The 21915-nt window shown below is 40.0% G+C and overlaps 1 protein-coding gene across 1 annotated transcript in view; it reads left to right on the top strand.

The window, feature by feature from the left end:
* Positions 1-2173: 2173 nt before the first annotated feature.
* pdhx (pyruvate dehydrogenase complex component X) overlaps positions 2174-21915 on the top strand; it is a 30947-nt gene continuing 11205 nt past the window's right edge. Inside the window, exons 1-6 of the mRNA XM_027272865.1 lie at positions 2174-2349; positions 8521-8604; positions 10642-10742; positions 16226-16431; positions 17589-17687; positions 19512-19543. Of these exons, the coding sequence (XP_027128666.1) occupies positions 2214-2349; positions 8521-8604; positions 10642-10742; positions 16226-16431; positions 17589-17687; positions 19512-19543 (658 nt within the window). The 5' untranslated portion in view covers positions 2174-2213. The remainder of the gene's footprint in view (positions 2350-8520; positions 8605-10641; positions 10743-16225; positions 16432-17588; positions 17688-19511; positions 19544-21915) is intronic.

Genomic DNA, 21915 nt, shown 5'->3' with positions numbered 1-21915 from the left:
CTGATTCGAATCAGATACCATCAGACGTTAATATGCATATTTTATATGTGCGTGTTCTGCGTGTGATTCACTGGAATGTGTGACTTCAGTGGTTCTTGAGAATCAACTGTAAGTGAGAGAAGACAGGGTATTGTTCTCAAAAATTTAGGAAAGCACCGTTAAACCAGCGCAACAAGTACTCGGTTGTGAGGCAAAGGGGGTTGGCACAGATGGCACGATGGCAAACATGTACCCAAACCGGTTGTAATGGATCTAGTAAGGAAGAAAAACACACAGTGGTGCTGAGAAGAGATATTCAATTCATGAGTCTCTTTACTTTAGATGTGAATGTTTTTGTTGTATCAACTATTATGATAAAAAAGTAGTGCAGACAACTGTCTAGGAAGAAGCCTCCCGCACTTGTGTGTTACACTAGGCTGCAGATATGGAACAATGGCTGCCTTTGTTTGGCTAAAAACTATAATGCAATATCTGTCCAGAAGTGCCTTTATCTTTTGTTGTCTGAAAATTATTTTCAGATTTGAATGAGCCACACAAGGGCTATTTTATTATTTAAAAGGGTACTACATTAATTCAATCAGATAGTTGCTGGAGAAAGAACAGGGAAGTGATGAAAGATAGCTTGAGCATGGGCATAAAGACAACCAGCTGGGATTTGGTCTGTGTCCTATGCCTGCTCAGTAGGGCTATTGTGTTCCCTCAGCAGATACACAGCCCCAGTTTATCAGGCTCTTTTATCTTTTTCTCTTCACACTCAAATAGACCTGAGAGGCATTGAGTCCAAACTGTGGACAGATTAGAACCACGCTGCTAATGCAGGTGTACTTTTAGGGTGGAGAGTGTCACACTTCACAGCCCATTTAGAAATAACATAAGTAAGATATGTGTGAAGATATAATTAACAAAATTCCCAAAGATACACAGGTCACGAACGTGTCAAGAATGAAACAGCATTTACATGATAAATAAACCAACCCAGAAGTCACTGTGCTCATGTAAACTACTCATAATGAGGTGTGAATTACAGCCAGGTCTCTTCTGCATTTCTGATGAGACACAAACACGAGGAAGTATTCATAACAATGCAGAGATATCTTGTCATACCAGCCTTTTATGAAGCCAGTTTCCTGCTTAGAATTCTGGACTTCCCATTAGTGTTTGTTTCCTTAGTTGACGTGCTTCACCAGTAACTCACAATAATTTCCTGGTTTGTTTACATTGTCACAAAACATATACATAAATACAGAAAATATTACCTTTGATAAAGCAGAATGTACTTAGGTAATAATAAAAAAAAAGAAGTTATATCTGATCTGACATCACAGTAACTTTACATCTTGAATCTTATTCTTTCCTCCACACATGCTGTGATCCTCGAATCAGCTGCTACTCCCATAAAACAAAACTGAAAACCAAAGGTGACCGAGCCTTTGTGGTGGCGGCCCTCTAGGCTCTGGAATAACTTGCACCGGCACAGGGTTTTTAAATCCTCCCTAAAAACACACAATTTCTCCCTGGCTTTTAACCAAGTTTAAATATCTTAGCATTTATCTTAACCTTCTGTACTTATGGTATTATATGTATTATATGTTAATTATTACTATGTATTAACCTGTACAGCACTTTGGACAACCTCAGTTGTTTTTAAATGTGCTTTAAAAATAAAGTTTGAGTTGAGTATACAGTATATACATAACACACTTTAATCTTTATATTTCTAATTTCAGTTTTTATTGTCATCTGCATACTATACATATATAAAAGCCTGTGTAAGATTGTACCAACATGGTCCTGCCAATCAAGAACATGCATATAAACATTAAGCACAGAGAAATGGTAGTTTAGTTATGATCATTAGCTATTTGTTCACATACAACACATCATATCTCCAGAAAATAATTGTGATTTACAAGTTTTACATACAATGTTTATGTTTCTATAGAAATACTTTGACATTGTTTCCAGCAGAGGGCAGTGCATCACAGTCAAAAGGACGTCTGAGGACCCTAAAGAGTTACTTGTGTTTATCCTGCTCGTTTATTCCAAAAAATAAACAAATATTGAATTTTGTGTGCAAATTAAATGGAGCTGGATTTGACACAGCTCACAAGTTTTCTCAAAATTTTAAAAAAAATCATGCTGTCGTTCCCAAACACGCTGTTTTTACCGTCAGGGATTTGTCTGGACACCTCTCACCGACGGAGGACGACGACATGGCGGCCTCCTTGCGCCTGGGTCGTCAGGGGGTTTTATTTGGCCTCAGATTATCAAACATTAATAAATGTTCACGACCCACGCATCCACGGCAGCAGCGTGTCAGACACTTCTTCCCGTCGCCATGGTTACTCGGTGAGTGTTGACACTTTATTATAAGGGCAGCTTGTGTCCTTGTCTGCGCGCGCTGCAGCTGACATTTCATATTTCCTTTCATGTTTAATGAAGTTTATCATTTTTCATATTTCATATGTTTCATATGTTGTCAAATCAAAGGACTGTTATGTCTCAGGGAGGGTTTTAATTTTTAATTGTTGCAGTCATCCCTGACATGATGTGTGTGTCAGGTGACATGAAGATATGTTGTCATGTTGTGGTGACCTATACAGTACTGACCTGAAAATGTATATATTTCATAGCAGACACCACGCTCTGTTCAAATGTACAAAATCTTCAACAGCATTCACAACACCAGGATCCTGAAACTGAAGTTGCTGTCACATTTCATCCTTTAATCCAGTGGTTCTTAACCTTGTTGGAGGTACCAGTTTCATATGCTCATTCACCGAACCCTTCTTTAGTAAAAAATAAAATATGATTTTTTTTTACTGATGCACAAAATGAACCGTGCATTAACATCACCTTGTTCAAATAACAAAACCAACACAGTGCATGGACTCACAACAACTTACCTCAGTGTGACTTCTGCTGTTGCCTTTGAGAGACCAGTTCAGATATGCGTGGCTTCACCTTGGCAAGTGCCAGTCTCATGTCATTTTCACAGCAAAGTCTGTTCCTTTTCTTAGTTTTTAGGTCCAGCATCCTCGAAAACGATTGCTCACAAAGATATGTTGTAACAAATGGTATAAAAAATTCCAGGGCGGAGGCTCCACCGAACCCCTGAGACCGACTCACCGAACCCCTAGGGTTCGATCGAACCCAGGTTAAGAACCACTGCTTTAATCTCTTCCCATTATAAACATGTTTTTTTGTCTCTTTTAGGAGGGAGTAGGTGCTCTTTAGGCAAAGACAGCAGATCAACAGTACAGTCGTGGCCAAAAGTTTTAAGAAAGAAACATTTTTGACAAAATCTGCTGCCTTAGTTTTTAGGATGGCAATTTGTATATACTCCAGAATGTTACGAAGAGTGATCGAGTGAGTTACAATTCATTTTCAAAGTCCCTCTTTGCCGTGAAAATGAAATTAATCCCATAAGAAACATTTCAGCCCTGCCACAAAAGGACCAGCTGACGTCATGTCATGATTTTTTCGTTAACGCAGTTGAGAGTCTTGATGAGGGCAAGACCAGAGATCGCTCTTTCATGCTGATTAAGTTAGATTAACAGACTGGAAGCGTTAATAGGAGGGTGCTGCTTGAAATCCTCGTTCTTTCTCTGTTAACCATGGTTACCTGCAAGGAAACACGTGCAGCCATCATTGCGTTGCACAAAAAGGGTTTCACAGGCAAGGATATTGCTGCGAGTAAGATTGCACCTAAATAAGACATTTATTGGATCATCAAGAAGTTCAAGGAGAGAGGTTCACTTGTTGGGGAGAAGGCTTCAGGGTACCCAAGGAAGTCCAGCAAGTCCCAGGACTGTCTCCTAAAGTTGATTCAGCTGCAGGATCGGGGCACCACCAGTGCAGAGTTTGGTCAGGAATGGCAGCATAATGGTGAGGCGAAGACTGGCGAAGAGGATGACCTGGTGTCAAGAAGGGCAGCAAAGAAGCCACTTCTCTCCAGGAAAAACATCAGAGACAGACTGATAGTACAGGGACTGGATTGCTGAGGACTGGAGTGAGGTCATTTTCTCTAATGAATCCCCTTTCCGATTGTTTGGGGGATCCAGAAAAAACCTTGCCTCGGGGAAGAAAAGATGAGCGTTACCATCAGTCCTGTGTCATGCCAACACTAAAATATCCCGAAACTATTCATGTATGGGGTTGCTTCTCAGCCAAGGGAGTGGGCTCACTCACAGTTTTGCTTCAGAACACAGCCATGAATAAAGAGGGGTACCAAAACATCCTCTGAGAGCAACTTCTCCCAACCATCCAACAACAATTTGGTCACAAATGATGCCTTTTTCAGCATGATGGAGCACCTTGCCATAAGGCAAAAGTGGTACCCCAGAGGCTCAGGGAACAAAACATCGAAACTTTGGGTCCATGGCCAGGAAACTCTCCAGACCTTAATCCCATTGAGAACTTGTGGTCAATCCTCAAAGGGTGGGTGGACAAACAAAAATCCCATAAATTCTGACAAACTCCAAGCATTGATTATGCAAGAATGGGCTGCCATCAGTCAGGATGTGGCCCAGAAGTTAATTGACAGTATGCCAGGGTGAATTGCAGAGGTCTTGAAAATGAAGGGTCAACCCTGCAAATATTCAGTCTTCACTTAATGTAATTGTCAAAAAACATTTGATACTTGTAATTATACTTCAGTATACCACAGTAACATCTCAGAGGAAGATCTAAAAAAAACACTGAAGCAGCAAACTTTGTGAAAACCACTACTTGTGTCATCTTCAAAACTTTTGGCTACGACTGTATATGCCACACAGATGGTATACGTCATATGAAAGCAGAGAACCTGAAGATTAACTTAACACTGTGTGTCTACTCTTCTAGTCATAAATATGCAATACACATTGTGTTTCGTTCAGGCATCTATTTAAATATTCAACATTAACAGTGTATAAGGGCTTAGTACAGTATGATTGATGATGGTCGCTTACTTTCTCTGTCATGTCTCATAAGTTGTTTCAACAGCTTGTCATTCATTTTAGATTTAAGAAATGTATGCATACATTTCAGATTCAAGGTTTATAAAATGTACCACATAAGGACAACTGCTTGGCTGCTTGGTATCAAAAACTTTTTGTGACTGGATGGTGAGCACTTCTCTTCTGGAATTTGCTTATAAACCAGAAACGTAATACCTTAGACCCATATATCCTGTGAATGCCCCTGGTCTCTGTTCTGTGGTTGTGAAGTTTCATGACACTGTGTATATTATAGAGGTCACAATAGGTCATTTTGTACAGTGAGGTCAGGTTTGATAAAATGGTCTCAATACAATGCAATGGCTACTATAGGGACTAACATTATCACATATAAATATAATTGGGTCCAAAAAAGTATCGCGTAGCACAGCGTTCCAGTCATACTCAATTTATGCAACTCCAGTCTAGTTTAGGGACCCCAGTATGCAGAATTATTTAAATACATTGAAAAACACTGCATGTAAAAACTGCATGGATTTTGCATGGGATTCATATAAAGTGATGATTTTTTTTTTTTTCACTGGGCCCGCCGAGCCTCTGAAAGGCAATAATGTTGGCTGTCCTTTTGGAGTAAAAGAAGCTTAATAAAAGCGTGTTCAATCCTGTGGTCAGATTACTATAATCTTGTCTAGAATGTTACTGAGACTACACTGGGCATAATTGGTAATGTGCAACATAATTGAGATGGATGATGTTAATAAGGTTCAAGACAGACCATCTAGTCATTTCAGCTGTTTATGGACCACGCATCCATGGCAGGAGCGTGTCAGACACTTCTTTCAGTCGCCATGGTTCCTCGGTGGGTGTTGACAGTTTAATATAAGGGCAGCTTTTGTCCTTGTCTGCGCAGGCTGCCGCTGACATTTAGTGTTTCCTTTAATGTTTAATATAGTTTGTTATTATTTTTCACAGCGTGATAACTCATAAATATGTTATTAAATCAAAGGACTGTTATGTCTCATTTCGGCCTGAATAGTGAGGTTTTTAATTGGCCTCAGATTAGGAGCTCCATAAGTGATGCGGAGCCACATACTGTTCCAGTCATCCCAGACATGATTTGTGTGTCAGGTAACGTTAAATGACTCACCCATTGACGTCCAGTGTATTTTTTTTTTTTTGTAATTTCAGCTGTTTTTATGTGGATTTTCCCCAGGCTGTGTTCTACTATTAGCAGGGTTAAGTTGATAAATAGTTACATTCTGGGTTGGGACGTAACAATTCTTGGGAAAATGTTGAAATCACTATTTAACAGTTTTGGGGAATTTGGCCTGGCTTTACCAGAGTAATTTGCAAATTCAAAAAATTAAACGTGAGGTTGGCAGATTTGTTTGGGGATCAGTCAGGAACAACTTCACCACCAGTAATGGGCACAGGGAGAGTTCAAGGCAGAGATAATTGGTCATTGGAAGAAACTAAAGGGAATGTCGACAATAAAGAGCTGCATGAATGTTTAATTGGTCGTCTTTTAAATATAACATGTATTTATAACTATTGGACTGCTGCTCATGGTTTCAGTAGTTCACAGATCTTCTTTATTGCAGGCAGTTTGGCGTGGCACAGAAGGAAAACAACCAGTGTAATTAATCAAATTAATGGTGGATTCCAAACTATGCAAGCATGTGGAACAGCAGTTACTTGGAACTGACACATGTAAATGGAATGCAGCCATCGTGCATGATGTTAATTAAGTCATAGTGTTATGGCCGTGTTTGTTGTACAAGAAAATCAACAGGCAGAAAAAAAATGATGACAATGATATTCTTGTTTTTTTTCAGCTATTGAAGGAAAATGTAAAAAGTAACTAAACAAATCCTATTGATACTATTGGAATGTACTAGTCTTCCTTACACACACAAGTTTTGTGACTTTGCCAAATGTCCAGCAGATGGCAGCAGCAGACAACAAGGCCAGAGACTGCATAGAATTTTCACAATTGTAATTTGATGTAAAGATGGATTTATTGACATGAGGCGAAAGCAGAAAACCTGACATGGCCTCTGAAACACTTCTTCATTAAAAATATTAGTGATTTAAATAGCTTAGAAGGCCACTTTTCAGGATTATTTTGTTCTTCGTTGAATTAATGATCATTTGTACTCCTTCAATTTTATTCCCAAGTGATTTTATTTAGTCTTTCACTCGAGAAGTAGTCTTATTAACTCAAGGACATGCTCTTAAGAGCTTTATTTGAAATATTTGGGTCACATCCAATCATTCGTTTCATTGTTTTGTCTCATTGTATCTATATCACTTTGTCCCTCTTCTGTAGATCATAAGTGTCTGCAATATGTCAGTAGTTCACTGAGCATATAGAATACCCTGAATGTTCTTTTTGGGTTCTGCCACATCTGAGCGATAAGTTTTACCGTTCTCTTATCTGCAGCACTGCAGGCTAGTAGCAGTAAAGCAGTGCTGCCTCTGCAGCTTAGATTTGAGATTTCCTCTGCGGATCCAGTGTCCAGCACAGAGCTGTGAGCCAGTGGGGGGGGGCTGTGATGGTAGCTAAAAGGCCTGTGAGAGTACAAGTGCCTCTGCAGCCTCTGGTGCACTGTCAGCCAGGATCACAATTACACAAGTGACCTACCAGCCTTCTTCTGTCATAGCAGCACTGTCTCATCCTGCACCCTGCTGACAAGTTGAACGTGTTGCACCATCCGCTAGGCCTTGCTGCAGCCAAGCACTCTTGCTTCCGGGCGTGTTGCTTGATTTTATTTTTACATTCACATAGCCTAGTTTAGTGATTCTCAAACTTCTTCTGGTGTGCTTGCCTTCAGAAGCCAAAAAGCCCCACACCCTGCAATGTTTCAGTCATCAAGAATTAATTTGGGAATAATTTATTTTATTTTTTTAAAAAGGGTTGACTTTAGTGAAATAAATGTCAGCTCGATTGCATCTGCCAACTTTTGTTTATTTTCCCTTCATGAATCATATTTACCTCGTCATCCACATCCCTTGGCAGTGGTTATATGGCCCACCACAGGGACCTGTCCCCCATTTTGAGGACTACTCTCCCAATTCAGAAGTACTTTATTATTAATAGGTTTAAATTGACAATTGACATAGTCCCGACTGTAGGAAAACACTGAATATGATTTTTATGGAAACATTTTTGCTTTAAGTTTCAAGCCTGAGGGTGTAAAATATATCAGACATCTACCAGTTCACAGATGTGGAGGGAATTCTCACAGAAAAATCTGACGTTTTTTTTTTATCACACCCAAAGTTAAGGGTAATTGTATGAATAATAAATCGACCATGCTGGAGAGAATGTAGAGTTTCCAGGGCAGATCCTTCTCATATATTCTGGAACTGTCAAAAAATATATAATGTTCTGAAAAACAGTGCACATATCATTACAGGAGATACTAGGATATGATAAATTATGTGGTACTTTATTTGTGTCATTTCTCTGAAGACAATGTACAAGGAAGAGATGGATATCTTGTCAAAACTCTGTTAGTAGCATGTAAGAAAGTTTCAAGCCTGATGTCATTTGTATGATTTTCTTTTTATCCTGTAGGTGTCAGCCCAGTCCAAGTGCAAATGCCTGCTCTCTCTCCGACCATGGAGGAGGGAAACATAGTCAAATGGCTGAAGAAGGAAGGTAAAAGAAATACATTACATGATACTTCATTTGCCAGCTCTCATTAACATGCCAAAACTACTGTTTAGAAGAATTGTTGCAAATAGTCCAAATATATGTAATTCTCACAGCCTCGACATCTGTGCTCATTTCTTGATCCCACAATGATAGACCAAGAGTAGTACTAATTATTTTCTTGATGATGTCACCTTGCTCTGTAAGGCAGAGGGCTGAGCACCTGAGGGCCTCTGGTGGTTATTTGGCTCAAGGCAACACAGCACTCACTATTCATCACTGCTTAGCAACTCTGCTCAGCCAGGCGCCTCAGCCGCACTCTCATTCATCAGGAGGCAGCATACCGAATTCTGATTGGCTGCTCTGCTGTGTTGCCATGTGTTTCTGTGACTTGGGTTGAGATATGTACATGTGCGTGCATGTGAGAAAGCGAAAGTGGGAAAAGATAAATTCTCAGCGACAAGAAAAACACATCCGGGATGCTACTTCATACTCCTAGATTCATCATCCAACTTACAGAAAGCATTTATTACGTTTGATGGTAATGTGATTAATTGTTGGATATCTTTTGAAAAAAAACTATTGTTTTTTAGCTTTATACATTAAACATTCCCATGGAATGATAAAACATTGTTACCCATTTTGAGTTTCCTACAAAATATGTTTGTGTGTTAACACAGCACTGGTCTACATCATATGTAGTCTAATTTTTTTGTTGTTCTGTCCATTGCCTTTTTGGTAGAGCAGAGGAGAAAAGCCTTAGGGTCACCTGTTTAATCTTTAATATTGCACATCACGTCTAACCCCTGGGGTCATATGGTGTTAAAGCCTCATACAAATCCAATCTTGACTCTACTACTTCACGCTCTCAGGGGCTTCCAACGTCAATACACCTTCTGCTCTTTCAACCTTCCCCTCACCCATCCTCATCTACTCTTCCCTTGACCCACCACGTTCCTCATCTTTTCTTCCCATACACAGCTCTCTACCTTAAATGCAGCCTACAATCTCCTGTCCTTTTCAGTTTAGACATTTGTTTAAGGTTTTACAAGATGCTTTTTTTTGTCCTTCTCACAGTGCTGTCCTGGATTTTCCTACTCTTTTCTTCCTTTACTTTTTTTTCTGACACAAGATAGAGATGTGATCAGATGTCAGATCTGTATAACCCTTGATCCTCATTGTATATACCTTGCTTTCCTCCCTGCATTTTTCACATATGTCACAAAGACAATTCAATCATCCTGTGCTTCTTCTTTACTCTCTGCATGGATTCGATTAACTGCAAGTGCTGAAAGCCAAATAATTAGAAAGTGCTGTGGGCTCAGCCAAATCATTCTTTAAATTCCTACATTACACACATACATTAAACTATATTGATTTTCTTACAAACATTTCCTGTATAGATGAGCTGTACAAATGACAACAGTAGTTTTTCTTCTACTCTCTGTAGACTGTCTTCTACCTTCTGGCACTTTGTCCAAGGTCTATTTATTTTCTTCCATTGGAAACCCATTTGAGTTATTACACAAACAGGTGTAGCTCAGAATGGATAAATGAACATGGAAAACCCGAACCAGTGGCTCCTAATTGCCATCCTCTTTCACTGCTAAACAGATGCTAATATATTCAAGCTCTCTCATGTGGCGGACCAGTGGGAATCTACTGCGATTCTAAGGATAGGCAAAGATCTCTCCTTCTATCAGCTACACTGTGTTTCCGTATCTCACATTCTTTCCCATGAAACATTGATTAGGCTCCTCACTTGATATGTAGGCTAAAGCCAGAGCAGATTTTTTTCACACAACCTTTCTGTCCCTTCAGTGGGATTCTTTCATTTTTATGGCCACTGATTTGTTCTCAGCCCCAGTAAAAGAGCAGTTGTTTTGAACATGGTGCTGATGATCATTTTTTTCCAATCATGAAATAAATCATAATGATTCATAATGAAAACATTGCTTGAGAATTAGGTCCTTTTTTTTAAAACGGCAAATAAACATTAATAAGACGTTGAAGTTTCTTGAACTTGTTTCTTTACTTTTACAGGTGAGGCGGTGGCAGCAGGCGATGCCCTTTGTGAGATTGAGACCGACAAGGCTGTTGTTACCATGGAAGCAAATGACGACGGTATCATGGCAAAAATATTGGTGAGTGAGCAAAAAACACAGTGTGTGTAGGAGATGATTAGATAAGGGAATTTATCTGCAAATAACAGGTGTACTTAAGCCTTAAGTGTGACTTTGGTGTGTAACCTGTAAAAGTGGTGGGTGTAGGGAGTATTTAAATGCTGTGTGTCAGCACCAGGATTTTAAATGTGAACACCTTTTTCTGTTATTATGCCTTGAAAACATGTAAAGTCAGGACTTTGTAGAATCTCTGGTCATGTTTTCTCACATAGAATATAGCCCTGTTAATATTTGGTTTTAATTACTTATCCTCGGTTGCCTGTGCTAATTGGCTACGCTTGTTAAATCTGCTCCTTCTATACAGTGACAGCAAAGCATTGACGAGGTGTCTTCAGTGACAGATATTTCTCTCTTTCCATCCCCCCCACATTGTGCTTTTTGTTGTTTGAATTTTTAATAGGCTGCGAAAGACGGAGCGATAACTTGTCTTTCATCAGTGCTTCGCCACATGTTCGTCCCCAGTGAACAGGAAAATAAAGATGTTTAATCTTCTTTTGCTTTTTGTCTGATCTGCAAGAGATCTGAATATAGTATGCAAAGTTCACTTTTTTTAGCTTCCCTATTTTAAACACTGAGGGGTGACGGTTGAGTGCACATGCACAGAAACACAAACTCTCATTCTGTGCCACAGGGAGTGCCTTATCTAATAAGACAACATGTTCCCTGGCCATGTAATTTTGGACATGCTCATATTCCGGTGAAGCCCGACTGGAGCAAGAACTTTAATTAGGTGGAATGTCTGTTTGTGCAACTGTAACAAAAAGAAATACACAGCCAGTCTACACCAGCAAATGCCCATCACAAATGAGCACACAGATGAACAATATACCCTCTCTTCTCACATGCGGAGCCACAATCATAGAAATAAATCTAAAAAAAAATGAATAAATTTATTATCAGAGGGATAAGTGTCAATTAGCAACCACAGGGTTATATCTTTTTCTTGCCTTTCACTACACTTGCTTCCATTCTTAATCACATTCCCTTACTCAATCCTTGTTTTTGCCACTGTGGGGATGAGGTAGTTTCCATAGCAACCATCCAAGAATTGGGGGTAGGGGCTTTAGCGCTGAAGCTGGCAGAGAAAGATGGTCTGCATAAGATAAGCCCCGCAGCTCTCTCTCCCTCTCTCTTTCTGTGATAGACTGTGTGTGTGTGTGTGTATAGTTAATAAGAAAAACAGCAGCTAGTGGCAATTTTCAGAGATTTGTACACTCCCTTTACATGGCATGGTCAATGTGGCATCTACTTTGTCTGGGTCAGAGTGCATTACCCTCGGTGTAATTGTGACTCTCCAAGCACCCAGTCGGTTTGTAATTTAGAGGCTAGCGTAATTACCTGCCTGTGGCCAAACGCCTGGACAGGCAGCAGAAGACGTGGGGCTTCCTCTGATCCACAGGGGTTATTTATGGGGGTCAAGTACTGCTATGGCCCTCTACCAATTTCCAACCACAGCTTTCGGAGGGGGTTGAGAGAACAGGGGATAGATCCTTCTCGTTTGTGGATGTGGAGATTGGGGGGGGGAAGGAGCACCATGAACACAGATTACTGCATCTCATCATGCTCCTTTTGCACTGCTCTGCCCTGACCCGAGGGCTTCAATCTGAAAATCTGCCCTGGGTATAATCAATCATAGCCTGTAGGAAATGACAAGCATGTGTTTGCAGATACATACTGCAGATTCACATAGTTCCTCTGTGTTCACATGATCTATTAAAAATGCAAATGCTACTGTGCTTGAAATCGAGAATACTGATCTAAAAATATACATCAGAAGGCAGATGAAAGTGGATGAGCTGGTGAGTGATGTAAGGAATCACATGGCAGATAGATGGAGAAATAGATGGAGACATTCATGAAGATTTTCGACACATTTTGCAGTGCTAACCTGTCAGTATCCCATTCATCATTCCCTTTCCACTACTCTCTTCATCACTGCGCACTGTCATCCAAGGGATCAATTTATCGATGTTAGTATAAATCACTCTCTAACCACGCAGCATTCTCAGGTCAAAATTGTCCACACTGGAATTTCTAACAAAATCATTTTAAAATGAAAGTACATAGCCTGCAGGCTTTTGGCCAGAAAGCTGAACTGAATTTGTTTACACTCCATATTTTCCTTCAAGGAAGACCATCAGCACATTATTTTTATGGCATTTAGCCTTCAGAGAAAAAAAAGACAGTGGAGAGTAATGAAAAAACCAGAATGCCGTTATATGGTTAGAAAGCTAACAAACATCATGCTCGGAAGGAATGAGCCGACTTGGGAGTGGCAGCTTGAATTGTGTGTTGTTTTTTTGTGAGATTACGTCAGAGTGACAAACTGTTATTGCTCTGATAAAGGATGTGGGTAGAGTCTTCTTTATACGATATCCGTCATGCTCTTTTGATCAGATACAAATCTTGTCAGTCTCCCAAAACAAGACCTATCTCTGTGTTTGTTTCTGTTCATATGCAGCATTTCTGCTCTAAATCTGCTTTTCTTTTTACGAATAGACTCACACTCTTTACAATCAGAGGTGCTTAGGCCTTTGACAACTGGCTGATGAACCTGAAATGATTGAGTTTTATAGAGTCTACATCACAGACTTTAGAAGTACAGCAAATAGCATTGCAGTAAAGTATAAAGGACGTTGATAACTGTTGAGGCTAAGCTTTTTGTAAATGAACAGTTTAGACTCTCAGGGGGATTATATGGCCGTATGAACAGTTTGGTGATAAGTAGGTTGAACCTCATAAATGGTCTAGTCTGACTTTGTAATATCATTAGCCTAGCTGCTGATGGGCTTCAGAGAGCTCCCTAAAGAGCCCTATCTAAGATCTGTTAGACATTTCACGCTGAGATTGTTACCATTCAAAAGATTGGCTCAGCCCGGCAGACTGTCTTTCTTCACAGTCGTGAAACCATTTTCGCTGAGCGCCGGAGAAAGGATAGCAGTGAGGACATGACCTAAAGACCAGTGATCTCGCATTACCCAATTATTGTATTCAGAGGTCGTAACATATTCATGTGAAGCATTTTTGAAAAGGAAGTGTGCGGTTTGGTGTTACACCATACTTTCTGTGAGTTTATATGGTGTCATACATATGGTTCTCAGGGTGAAGATTCACTTTTTTTTTTTTTTAGCAGCACCTCTTTGAGCATAAATCCAAACAAACACAGAGGCTATAAGAAAAGCTGAGGTGTAAGCATCCTCTATACTGCCCATAGGTTTCAGTGTGTTCTATGACCATTTGATGGCAGTGTTGAGCCCCACACCACTACAGTGTCCTCCGAATCTATTTGTGCAACTACCCACCATGCGTGCTGTATACTGTGCGGGTGAGTTTAGAGTCAGAATCTACCCAGTTGCTATGGTAACAGTGTTGTGTTTTTGTGCATGACTGCTGCTGAAGTGGCGAGCCTCAACATGAGACTGCTCTTGGTCATACTGTATTTTGTCAGGGTTTGCAAAACTTCCTCTTCTCAGTTGCTTGTTGCTCAACCAGCATATTCCATCAGTAGCACTCCCCTTCAACACAATTTGTTTTATGAACGCAGTTCCACGTTTTTTACTTTGAATCAGGCTGGCTAACTTTACACTGATTGAGTACAATAGGGATAGGATAAATATTGAAAAGCCTTTCCAACAGTCTGAGTTGTTTTGTGGTTTGGGTGTGAGCGCATAGAGTCAGCGAGTGAGTGCACCTTTGTACTAGGCTGCCAGTCACTCTGTGAAATCTGTGAGAAAATACATCTACAAAGATACAAAAAAACATTTTTGGCTGGGTGCAAATTTGTGCAGGTGGGTTGCCCAAATAAATTCCATATTCTGTGTAATGTGATGTGTTATTAGTTAATAAAATATATTGCAAAGCAACAATGATATGTTCTCCTATGGCTAGCATTTATACACTGGAGCTATTTCTGCTTTCTGGCTGTTAGACCTTTTGCCATTGGGTGGCTGTTAGTATATTTATGGATCCCGTCAATTAGCCATTTGGTCTCTTTAGGGATATGTTTTCCTCTTAAGTTACACACAGATATCTGTATGGCAGTCTAACAACATATCACGGTGTCGCTTGTGTCATGATACCACAGTTACTGTGGGAAACATATTGCCTCTCTAGTCTCTGCCTTGTGGAAAAATCCCTTTGAGACTGAAGAGAGGTATCTCTGTGGAAATTTACAGAGGTCTGGATTTCCCTGAGAGGCTCTTACGGTCACCCTCATCCATCACTTCCCATAGCGGTTCTGTGTTAATCACACATCAGGCCTATTGTTCAAGGCTTATACTTGTGTTTTGTAAATGGAAACTAGGGCATTAGCCAGTATGTTGCACCCATACGTTGATATAGCGTGGGGTGCTTACTGCCATAAATTAGTTTATTAATAGAAGAACTCCACAGGAATGCCTTACATAGTTTATTTATTAAACTAGGTAAATGTCAGCATGCCCCTGGTACAACGATTATTTGCATTGCACAACCTGCAGGTAGATTCGCATGTTTATCTTTGTGTCTTCAGACCGTCCTGCAGAAAGGTTATGAAGATAAACTAAACGCTCAGAATAAGCATGGAAGCGCAGCTTAATCTACCAGTGAGCGCAGGTGTTCATATATTCTTCTGTTCTTTCCACTTAGCTGGATGTGATCATCGCTGTGCTGCTTTTGATTTTGCAAGCCAGCAAGAGGGAGGGTGTGGGTGGGGGTGGAGTATGTTGATAACTGTGGATACACGAATGGTGCTTTCAGTTTACACTGTTTTTATTGTGATGTTATACTGTATTTTTATTTATTTTTTGTTAATTGTTAAAAAATGCAGGTGATGTCGGAGGTTGCAAACGTACAAGAGCACAGCCAGGATCTGTTTCCTTTATGCCTTACTCTCTTATTTCTGTCTCCTCCTGCTACTTCTTCTTCTCCTCCTCTATATTGAGCTATACCTTTTACGTTTCCACTCACCAAGTGGATACCTCTTTGAAAAGAGATGAAGTGCAGCAGCCTAGCCCTTTTGTTTTGTGCCTGGCCTTTCATTTAGGCTGATCAATATTGACTGAGAAACAACACCTTGTACAGCTTGGGGAGAGTAGCACAAGGCTTGCAATGGATTTGGATCACTCTGTAACAAGATAATGAATCAATAGTTGACATGATTGAACAGTATCCATTGCACTGCAGGAATCTGTTCCTGCTCAGTCAGGGTGTTGGTATGTGTTTTTTTTTTCTCAACAGAGGAAGAAAATGAAAGTGATGAATGAATGAGAGGCATTTTTCAGAACAAGTGGCCTAATAATGGTTGTCAGATCGGCACTGGTTAGCTGATTAACTTCAGTATTTCCCTTCAGAATCATACAGCAGGAGATTTTAACCTTCATTGTAGCAATCTCACTTGCACTTGTGAAGTAACTGAACCAGTTTTGCTTCTCACTGTATAAGTGCCTCTCTCACTCCTTTCCCAGATGGACGAGGGCAGTCGCAACGTGCGCCTGGGCACTCTCATTGCCCTCATGGTGGAGGAAGGGCAGGACTGGAAGCAGGTTGAGATCCCCCCTCCAGAGGCTGCAGCTCCATCTGCATCTCCACCTGCTACACATGCAGCTGCTGCCCCAGTCTTGTCCCCTGCTGCTCCCTCTCCACCTCCTCCAAAACCAGCCACGTCAGGACCGTGAGTGTCTTCCTTTTTAGCAGCTGAAATCATACCTACTGTGTGTACTGTGTACAGTGATCAAAAGTGAGTGGGTGTGTACACATTTAGAGTGAATACAATGCCTAATGTGTCCGTAATGGAGCATCACATCTTCACAGTGGCCACAGTGGTTGTGAACGTCTAAACTTACTAAACATGTTGTTGCTGAGGTTAAAGTAAAGTCAGCTTATTGTCATAGTGTTTTTAAAGCTTCTGGTTTGTAATTTAACTTTAACTAGTCACTAATGCAATAGCAATATTAGCATTAACCTCAGGTTTGTTAACCATAGTACTTTGGAATAAGAGACAACAGCAGAGGACATTTCCAATCCTCTATTCTAATATATATAGTGATGTCATTGAGTTGTATGATGGAACTGCAAAGACAAAAAAAGACTGACAGAAGTGTATAATATGGTTCAGTAACGTAAAGATGCACAAATGATGAACTGATCCCTTTTATTAATTGACAGAGATGTTATTCTCGATTTTCCGCCCAGGGACTTTGACGTAAATTAGCTTACAGCTAAGAAGCCACGCACTGTCCTGTCCAATTAACAAACAACTAATGAAGTCCCTTTTTGTGCTGTATACAGCCATGCTGATTTCAGGTTTTTTTTCAGCATCTACCACCATCTAACGCGCTGAACAAGACCATCTTTCTCTGTTCACATTCCAAAGTGTGTGAGATCTTACCTTACCTCTGTTTACACAATAAATACTCTGGTGGAAAGCAAAAGAGTTGCCATGGAACAAACGGGGCCTATTTGTTATGCAAACATTTTACGCTGACCCCGTCCACATATTCAGATTCGCACCTTGGCTGCATCAGCTTGACAGGGGTTGAGAGATGAAATGTGGACGTGTTGTGCAGCAAGCATGATTATTAGGCAGTACACACAGGAAAGGGCTATAATAAGGTCAAGTAGAACTAAAAAGAAAAGATGATATCTGAGCCACACAAAAGGTCCTCTGCTATGATATTCCTGTAGTTGACTGAAATGTTTTAAATAACCTTTTTTGCTGAAACTAGATTTGGTTTATTGTGTATCTACTCTTCTTTCTAACACTTTGCGCCTTTAAAGCTGAGCTAGAACTTATGTGAAATCGTTTCTTGCTCTTACTTCCTTGTGTAGGTTACGTCTGAGTCCAGCTGCAAGGCATATCCTGGACACCCACGGTATCGACCCCAAACTGGCCATACCTACTGGACCAAGAGGACTTATCACCAAGGAGTGAGTATTAATGCGGAACCTCCCCGCTTACATAACAACCGTGCAGACATTGCTTTCAGTGGTCCAGACTGAGGTTATAAAAAGCAGAACACTATTTGTGGTGGAAATATTTGAACAACATTCTTTAAATAATAATAATAATAATAAGAATAATAATAATATTGACAGATCAAATTGAAATTTTCTATTTACAAAATTCTCTGCTCCTACAAAACTAGTTTTGATATGCCGTGCAGATAAGTAATAAAAAAACAAAACAAAAAAAACAGTCAAGATAAAGAAATTAGCCGTGCAGGTTTTTACTTTATTTGTTTACACAGGAAGTGATGTGTCAGCAGTAGGTGTTTGTTCAGCATAATAACAGGCCTGAGGGCACAGATTGGAAGGGATCCCCTCGTGGCCACAAAACCACTGCAGTATCTCTGAAGGGAAAATATGTCAACCAGAGTGAGGTAGGTCATAGTCACTGTGTAGGGAGTGTGAATGAAAATGACACTGGATAAGTGAAAAAATGTGTCCAAGTGTTTTAATCCTGTTTTGTGGTGAATTCATACTAAAGAAACCTGTGAACACACACACACGCACACACACACACACACAGCTCTAATGGCCACCTGCTGTCAGTAGGGACCTGATTGAATGCTCTCGTTACCCACCTAACACCCTGCTGGGGAATCTCATTAAGCAACTTTGGTTACCATAGCAACCCAGTCTCCAGGACCCATCGGTGACCATAGAAACGCAGACCATATGTTTTCAGGGATGTGTGTCTTAAACGAGAAAAATTTAAGCTTCATAAACCAGACACTGTAAAAAATGCGAAGCCGAAGCCGTCTCTTAATGCACACCTTGTTTTAGCAAAAAAAGACTGATTTCACAGCCAGACCACTAGAATTTATGTGTGGACAAACACCAGACTTATCAATCCCTATAAAAGGTGTGTTTACAGTTGATAGAGGGTTTCTTATTTATCGAATTTAGAATTTTTTTTCTTTTGGTGCCAGCTATGTACCCCTTGCTGCCAACAGAAAATGGCAAACCACAACTTAAGATACAAAGAAGAAGGAAACACTGTTGGCAAAAAGCAGCTTCCGATTGTTTTGTCCCCCATTACTTTAGTATAAAGCTGTAATTAATTGTCCAGGTTAATAAACACGAGCATGCTGCGTAGTTGTCAACGTTATTTCTAGGTTTTGAAGTTTAAATTGTTCACTTAGTTATGCAGTTTTAATGATATCCCAGTGATTTTTGATTTGCAGTGATTCCTCAGTTACACCCCTTTTAAAGGATGTGTCGAACTTGAGATTTTTATGAATGCCTTGCCAGTTTACTCACTGGCACATTGGCTAGCTAATTAGCTCCGAAAGGCTTCAGAAAGGAAGGTTGATGCTGAAAGAAAGCAAAGAAGGTTCTGCAGGAAATAAAAGACTTCGAATGCTAATAGGTTTAAGAAATACCACATTGCTGAGAGCCCTTCCTGAATGGAAATGATGTGCTGCTCCAAACAGTTTGCTGGCCAAGGTATAACAAAACAAATTATTCAAAGCTTTGTGTTGAAGGCACTACTTAGTTTGTGAAAGGTATGTTTTTTTTTTTTTGTAGTTGCTAACACATCAGTAATGTGTTTCCACTATGATTGCAAAACAGAGACACCCTTCCTTTTTACCTCTGACTGAACTATAGTGTTAATATTGTTGACTGTTTTTGGTGGTTTTAGTGAAATGTCCAAATTTGTGACATAGCCAGTTGATTTTAATTAATTATGGTTTAATTTTCACTGTGGTATGTTGTTTGGAAGAGATTGATCAATAAAGTTTTGAGAAGAGACACTTTATCTATCAAGAATAAATCACATTGTGACAATCATTTCATGAGAAGAGAGAAAGATTTTGATTCCAGTGTAGTTGAACCCTGTTATATAGGGTATAGAATGTATGCTGTGTTCTTGTTGGAAACCAAATCTCTTTGCGGAGAATCGTTTCATATAGGGTTAGCTTCCCCAGTAGAGGGTAGAATAGAATGGACCCGATTTACCTTCCTTTGTCCTTTGGCACATCAGATAAGGTTGAAACCAGGGAACAGTACCCCTCCCACTCCACCCTCTGCTCTAGTGAGGCCCATCTATGCTGGGCATGAATAACAAGAGGTCACGCAACCCAGGGATGAGATCATAGCATGTTACATAATCCATACCTAGGTTTAAATACAGACTGGGCACAAAGAAACACGTTTCCCTCACTGTGTTTTTTTTTTTTCTCCCTTTATCTTTCATCATTGTTATAAATAGCAATATTAGCCAAGAGGCAAGGTTAACACAGTGACAGGTTTGGGTTTCAGTGAGATTTATCTCCCCATGGGCCATACCACTAGTGTTTGTTTGTATTTTCCTATAGACAGAATGAATGTATGACCCTGTGTAATGTGGGGAGGGGGGGTACTTAAATGAAATCCACAATGGGACATTACATTTAATTGCTTAAAAAGCTACTTATTTTTTGTTTGCACTTATTAGGCATGAACTATTACATTAGTTGAAGAAGGAAGCACATTTTCAAACTTCAGCAAGGAAGCCCTTTTAAGCTGTAAGCCTCGTGTAGCCACAAGCAGCTGTTTGGTTGTGGTTGTTACTTTGAAATCAGTTTAGCTTTAATGTATGTATTCTGTAGTAGTGTACCAAAGTGCTGTATGAATTGTGACATTTCTGTTTATTTCACATTTTGCTTCAGACTGCATAGTACTGAGAGTTCCAAAACAAAAAAAGGATTAAATTGCTGTAGGGGCTGGTCCTACTTTTATTATTATTTTTTTTAATTTCTGACTTTGATCGACACAGATATGCTTTACCAAAGAGAGGTTTTCTTGATTTGGGTCTCTTTAGCTAAACATAAAACTCATTGTTGATATATTTTGTAAAGTCTTCCGCTGTCTCCTATTGCTGCAACACATGGTTGTGCAAACTTCCTCAAGGGTAAAGTGGTGATTTCGACCCACTTTTCTTTTGTTTTTGAAGTTCAAATGTGTTATAGGTGTTTTCATCTCCTCTTAATGTTCTTAGAAAATGACCAGTCAGACAGATTAGTCCTCTTCAACACTGGACTCAATTCCATCCATAATAGGTTGTTTTTAAATGTGGAAGAAAAAAATAATCCGCCCATCAGTCCAGTGGTCTCTCTCATCTTAGCCTGTCCTAGGTGGCAGTAGAAGACAGTTTATTCATATGTGAACATTTGGTGCCCATTTTGTGTGTGTGTGTGTGTGTGTGTGTGTGTGTGTGTGTGTGTACCGATGTGCATGTGAGAACTGCCTCGCTCCCTTTTTAATATTCTACTCACCCTCTCCCAGCCTTTCAGAGGGTTCTTTGCCTCGGTTTTCAGTAGGAGTGTAAATGGTCAGTGTGAATAGCACATGCCATCCAGCTACACAAAAGGTATCTATGGCATCATCATGAAGTGGCCACTGACTGCTGTTGACTTGACTTTGAGTTTATATGGGATATGTTTGATACATTGTCACTGGAGAAAGGGATGGGTATTGCACAACACAGCATTTTGGACCTCTTTTCATGTTTACTTACTTGCAGTATCTCTATCATATTTTTCTTGATGTGCTTGCTCTGTCAAGCATTTCAATTTTAAGTCACATACTGTGTTTTCTTTTTCTGTTTTTATGTGGTGATTTGTAATCATTAAACCCTCAATATGGTCAGCTCGGGTTAAGTTGGGGGATTTCCAAGTTGCCTCAGTCCCTACACAAATAAATACTCTTACTGTCAGTGAGAGGAAGGGGAGGGGGCTAGTGTGCAAGAGGAAATAAAAAGATGACGCTCGGAGAGAGCTGAGGAGAAAATAGCTGTGGGGCCCAGACTGTCCCCATCTACTAGTGAGGTCAGAGGTAGCTGGTCTAGACAAAAGACTGGATGCATGTGGGGAGGAGGACTCGAGTTCACTGAAGTGGAACCAGAGAGCTTCAAGCAGGCACACCTGATACCTGCTCCTTTTACCTCTTTTGATGCTAAGACCAAAATTAATGCATGAAAAAAAAATCTTGGGCAGATCTCTCAGTAAATGGCGATTCCCTCCTTCTTTACCTTTCTCTTTTCTCTGTCTATCAATGCTCAGTGGAGCAGACACTTCCTCTACTACCTCTGTGAAACAACAGTGATTTGATGTATTAGAAATATAAATAAATATATATGAAGAGACATCATACAGTATGATTAAATTGATTG

The sequence above is a fragment of the Larimichthys crocea genome, chromosome XXI, assembly GCF_000972845.2.
Source record: "Larimichthys crocea isolate SSNF chromosome XXI, L_crocea_2.0, whole genome shotgun sequence".
Classification (NCBI taxonomy): domain Eukaryota; kingdom Metazoa; phylum Chordata; class Actinopteri; family Sciaenidae; genus Larimichthys; species Larimichthys crocea.
The sequence above is the reverse complement of the archived record's forward strand: the minus strand, read 5'-3'. Positions and strand labels throughout refer to the sequence as shown.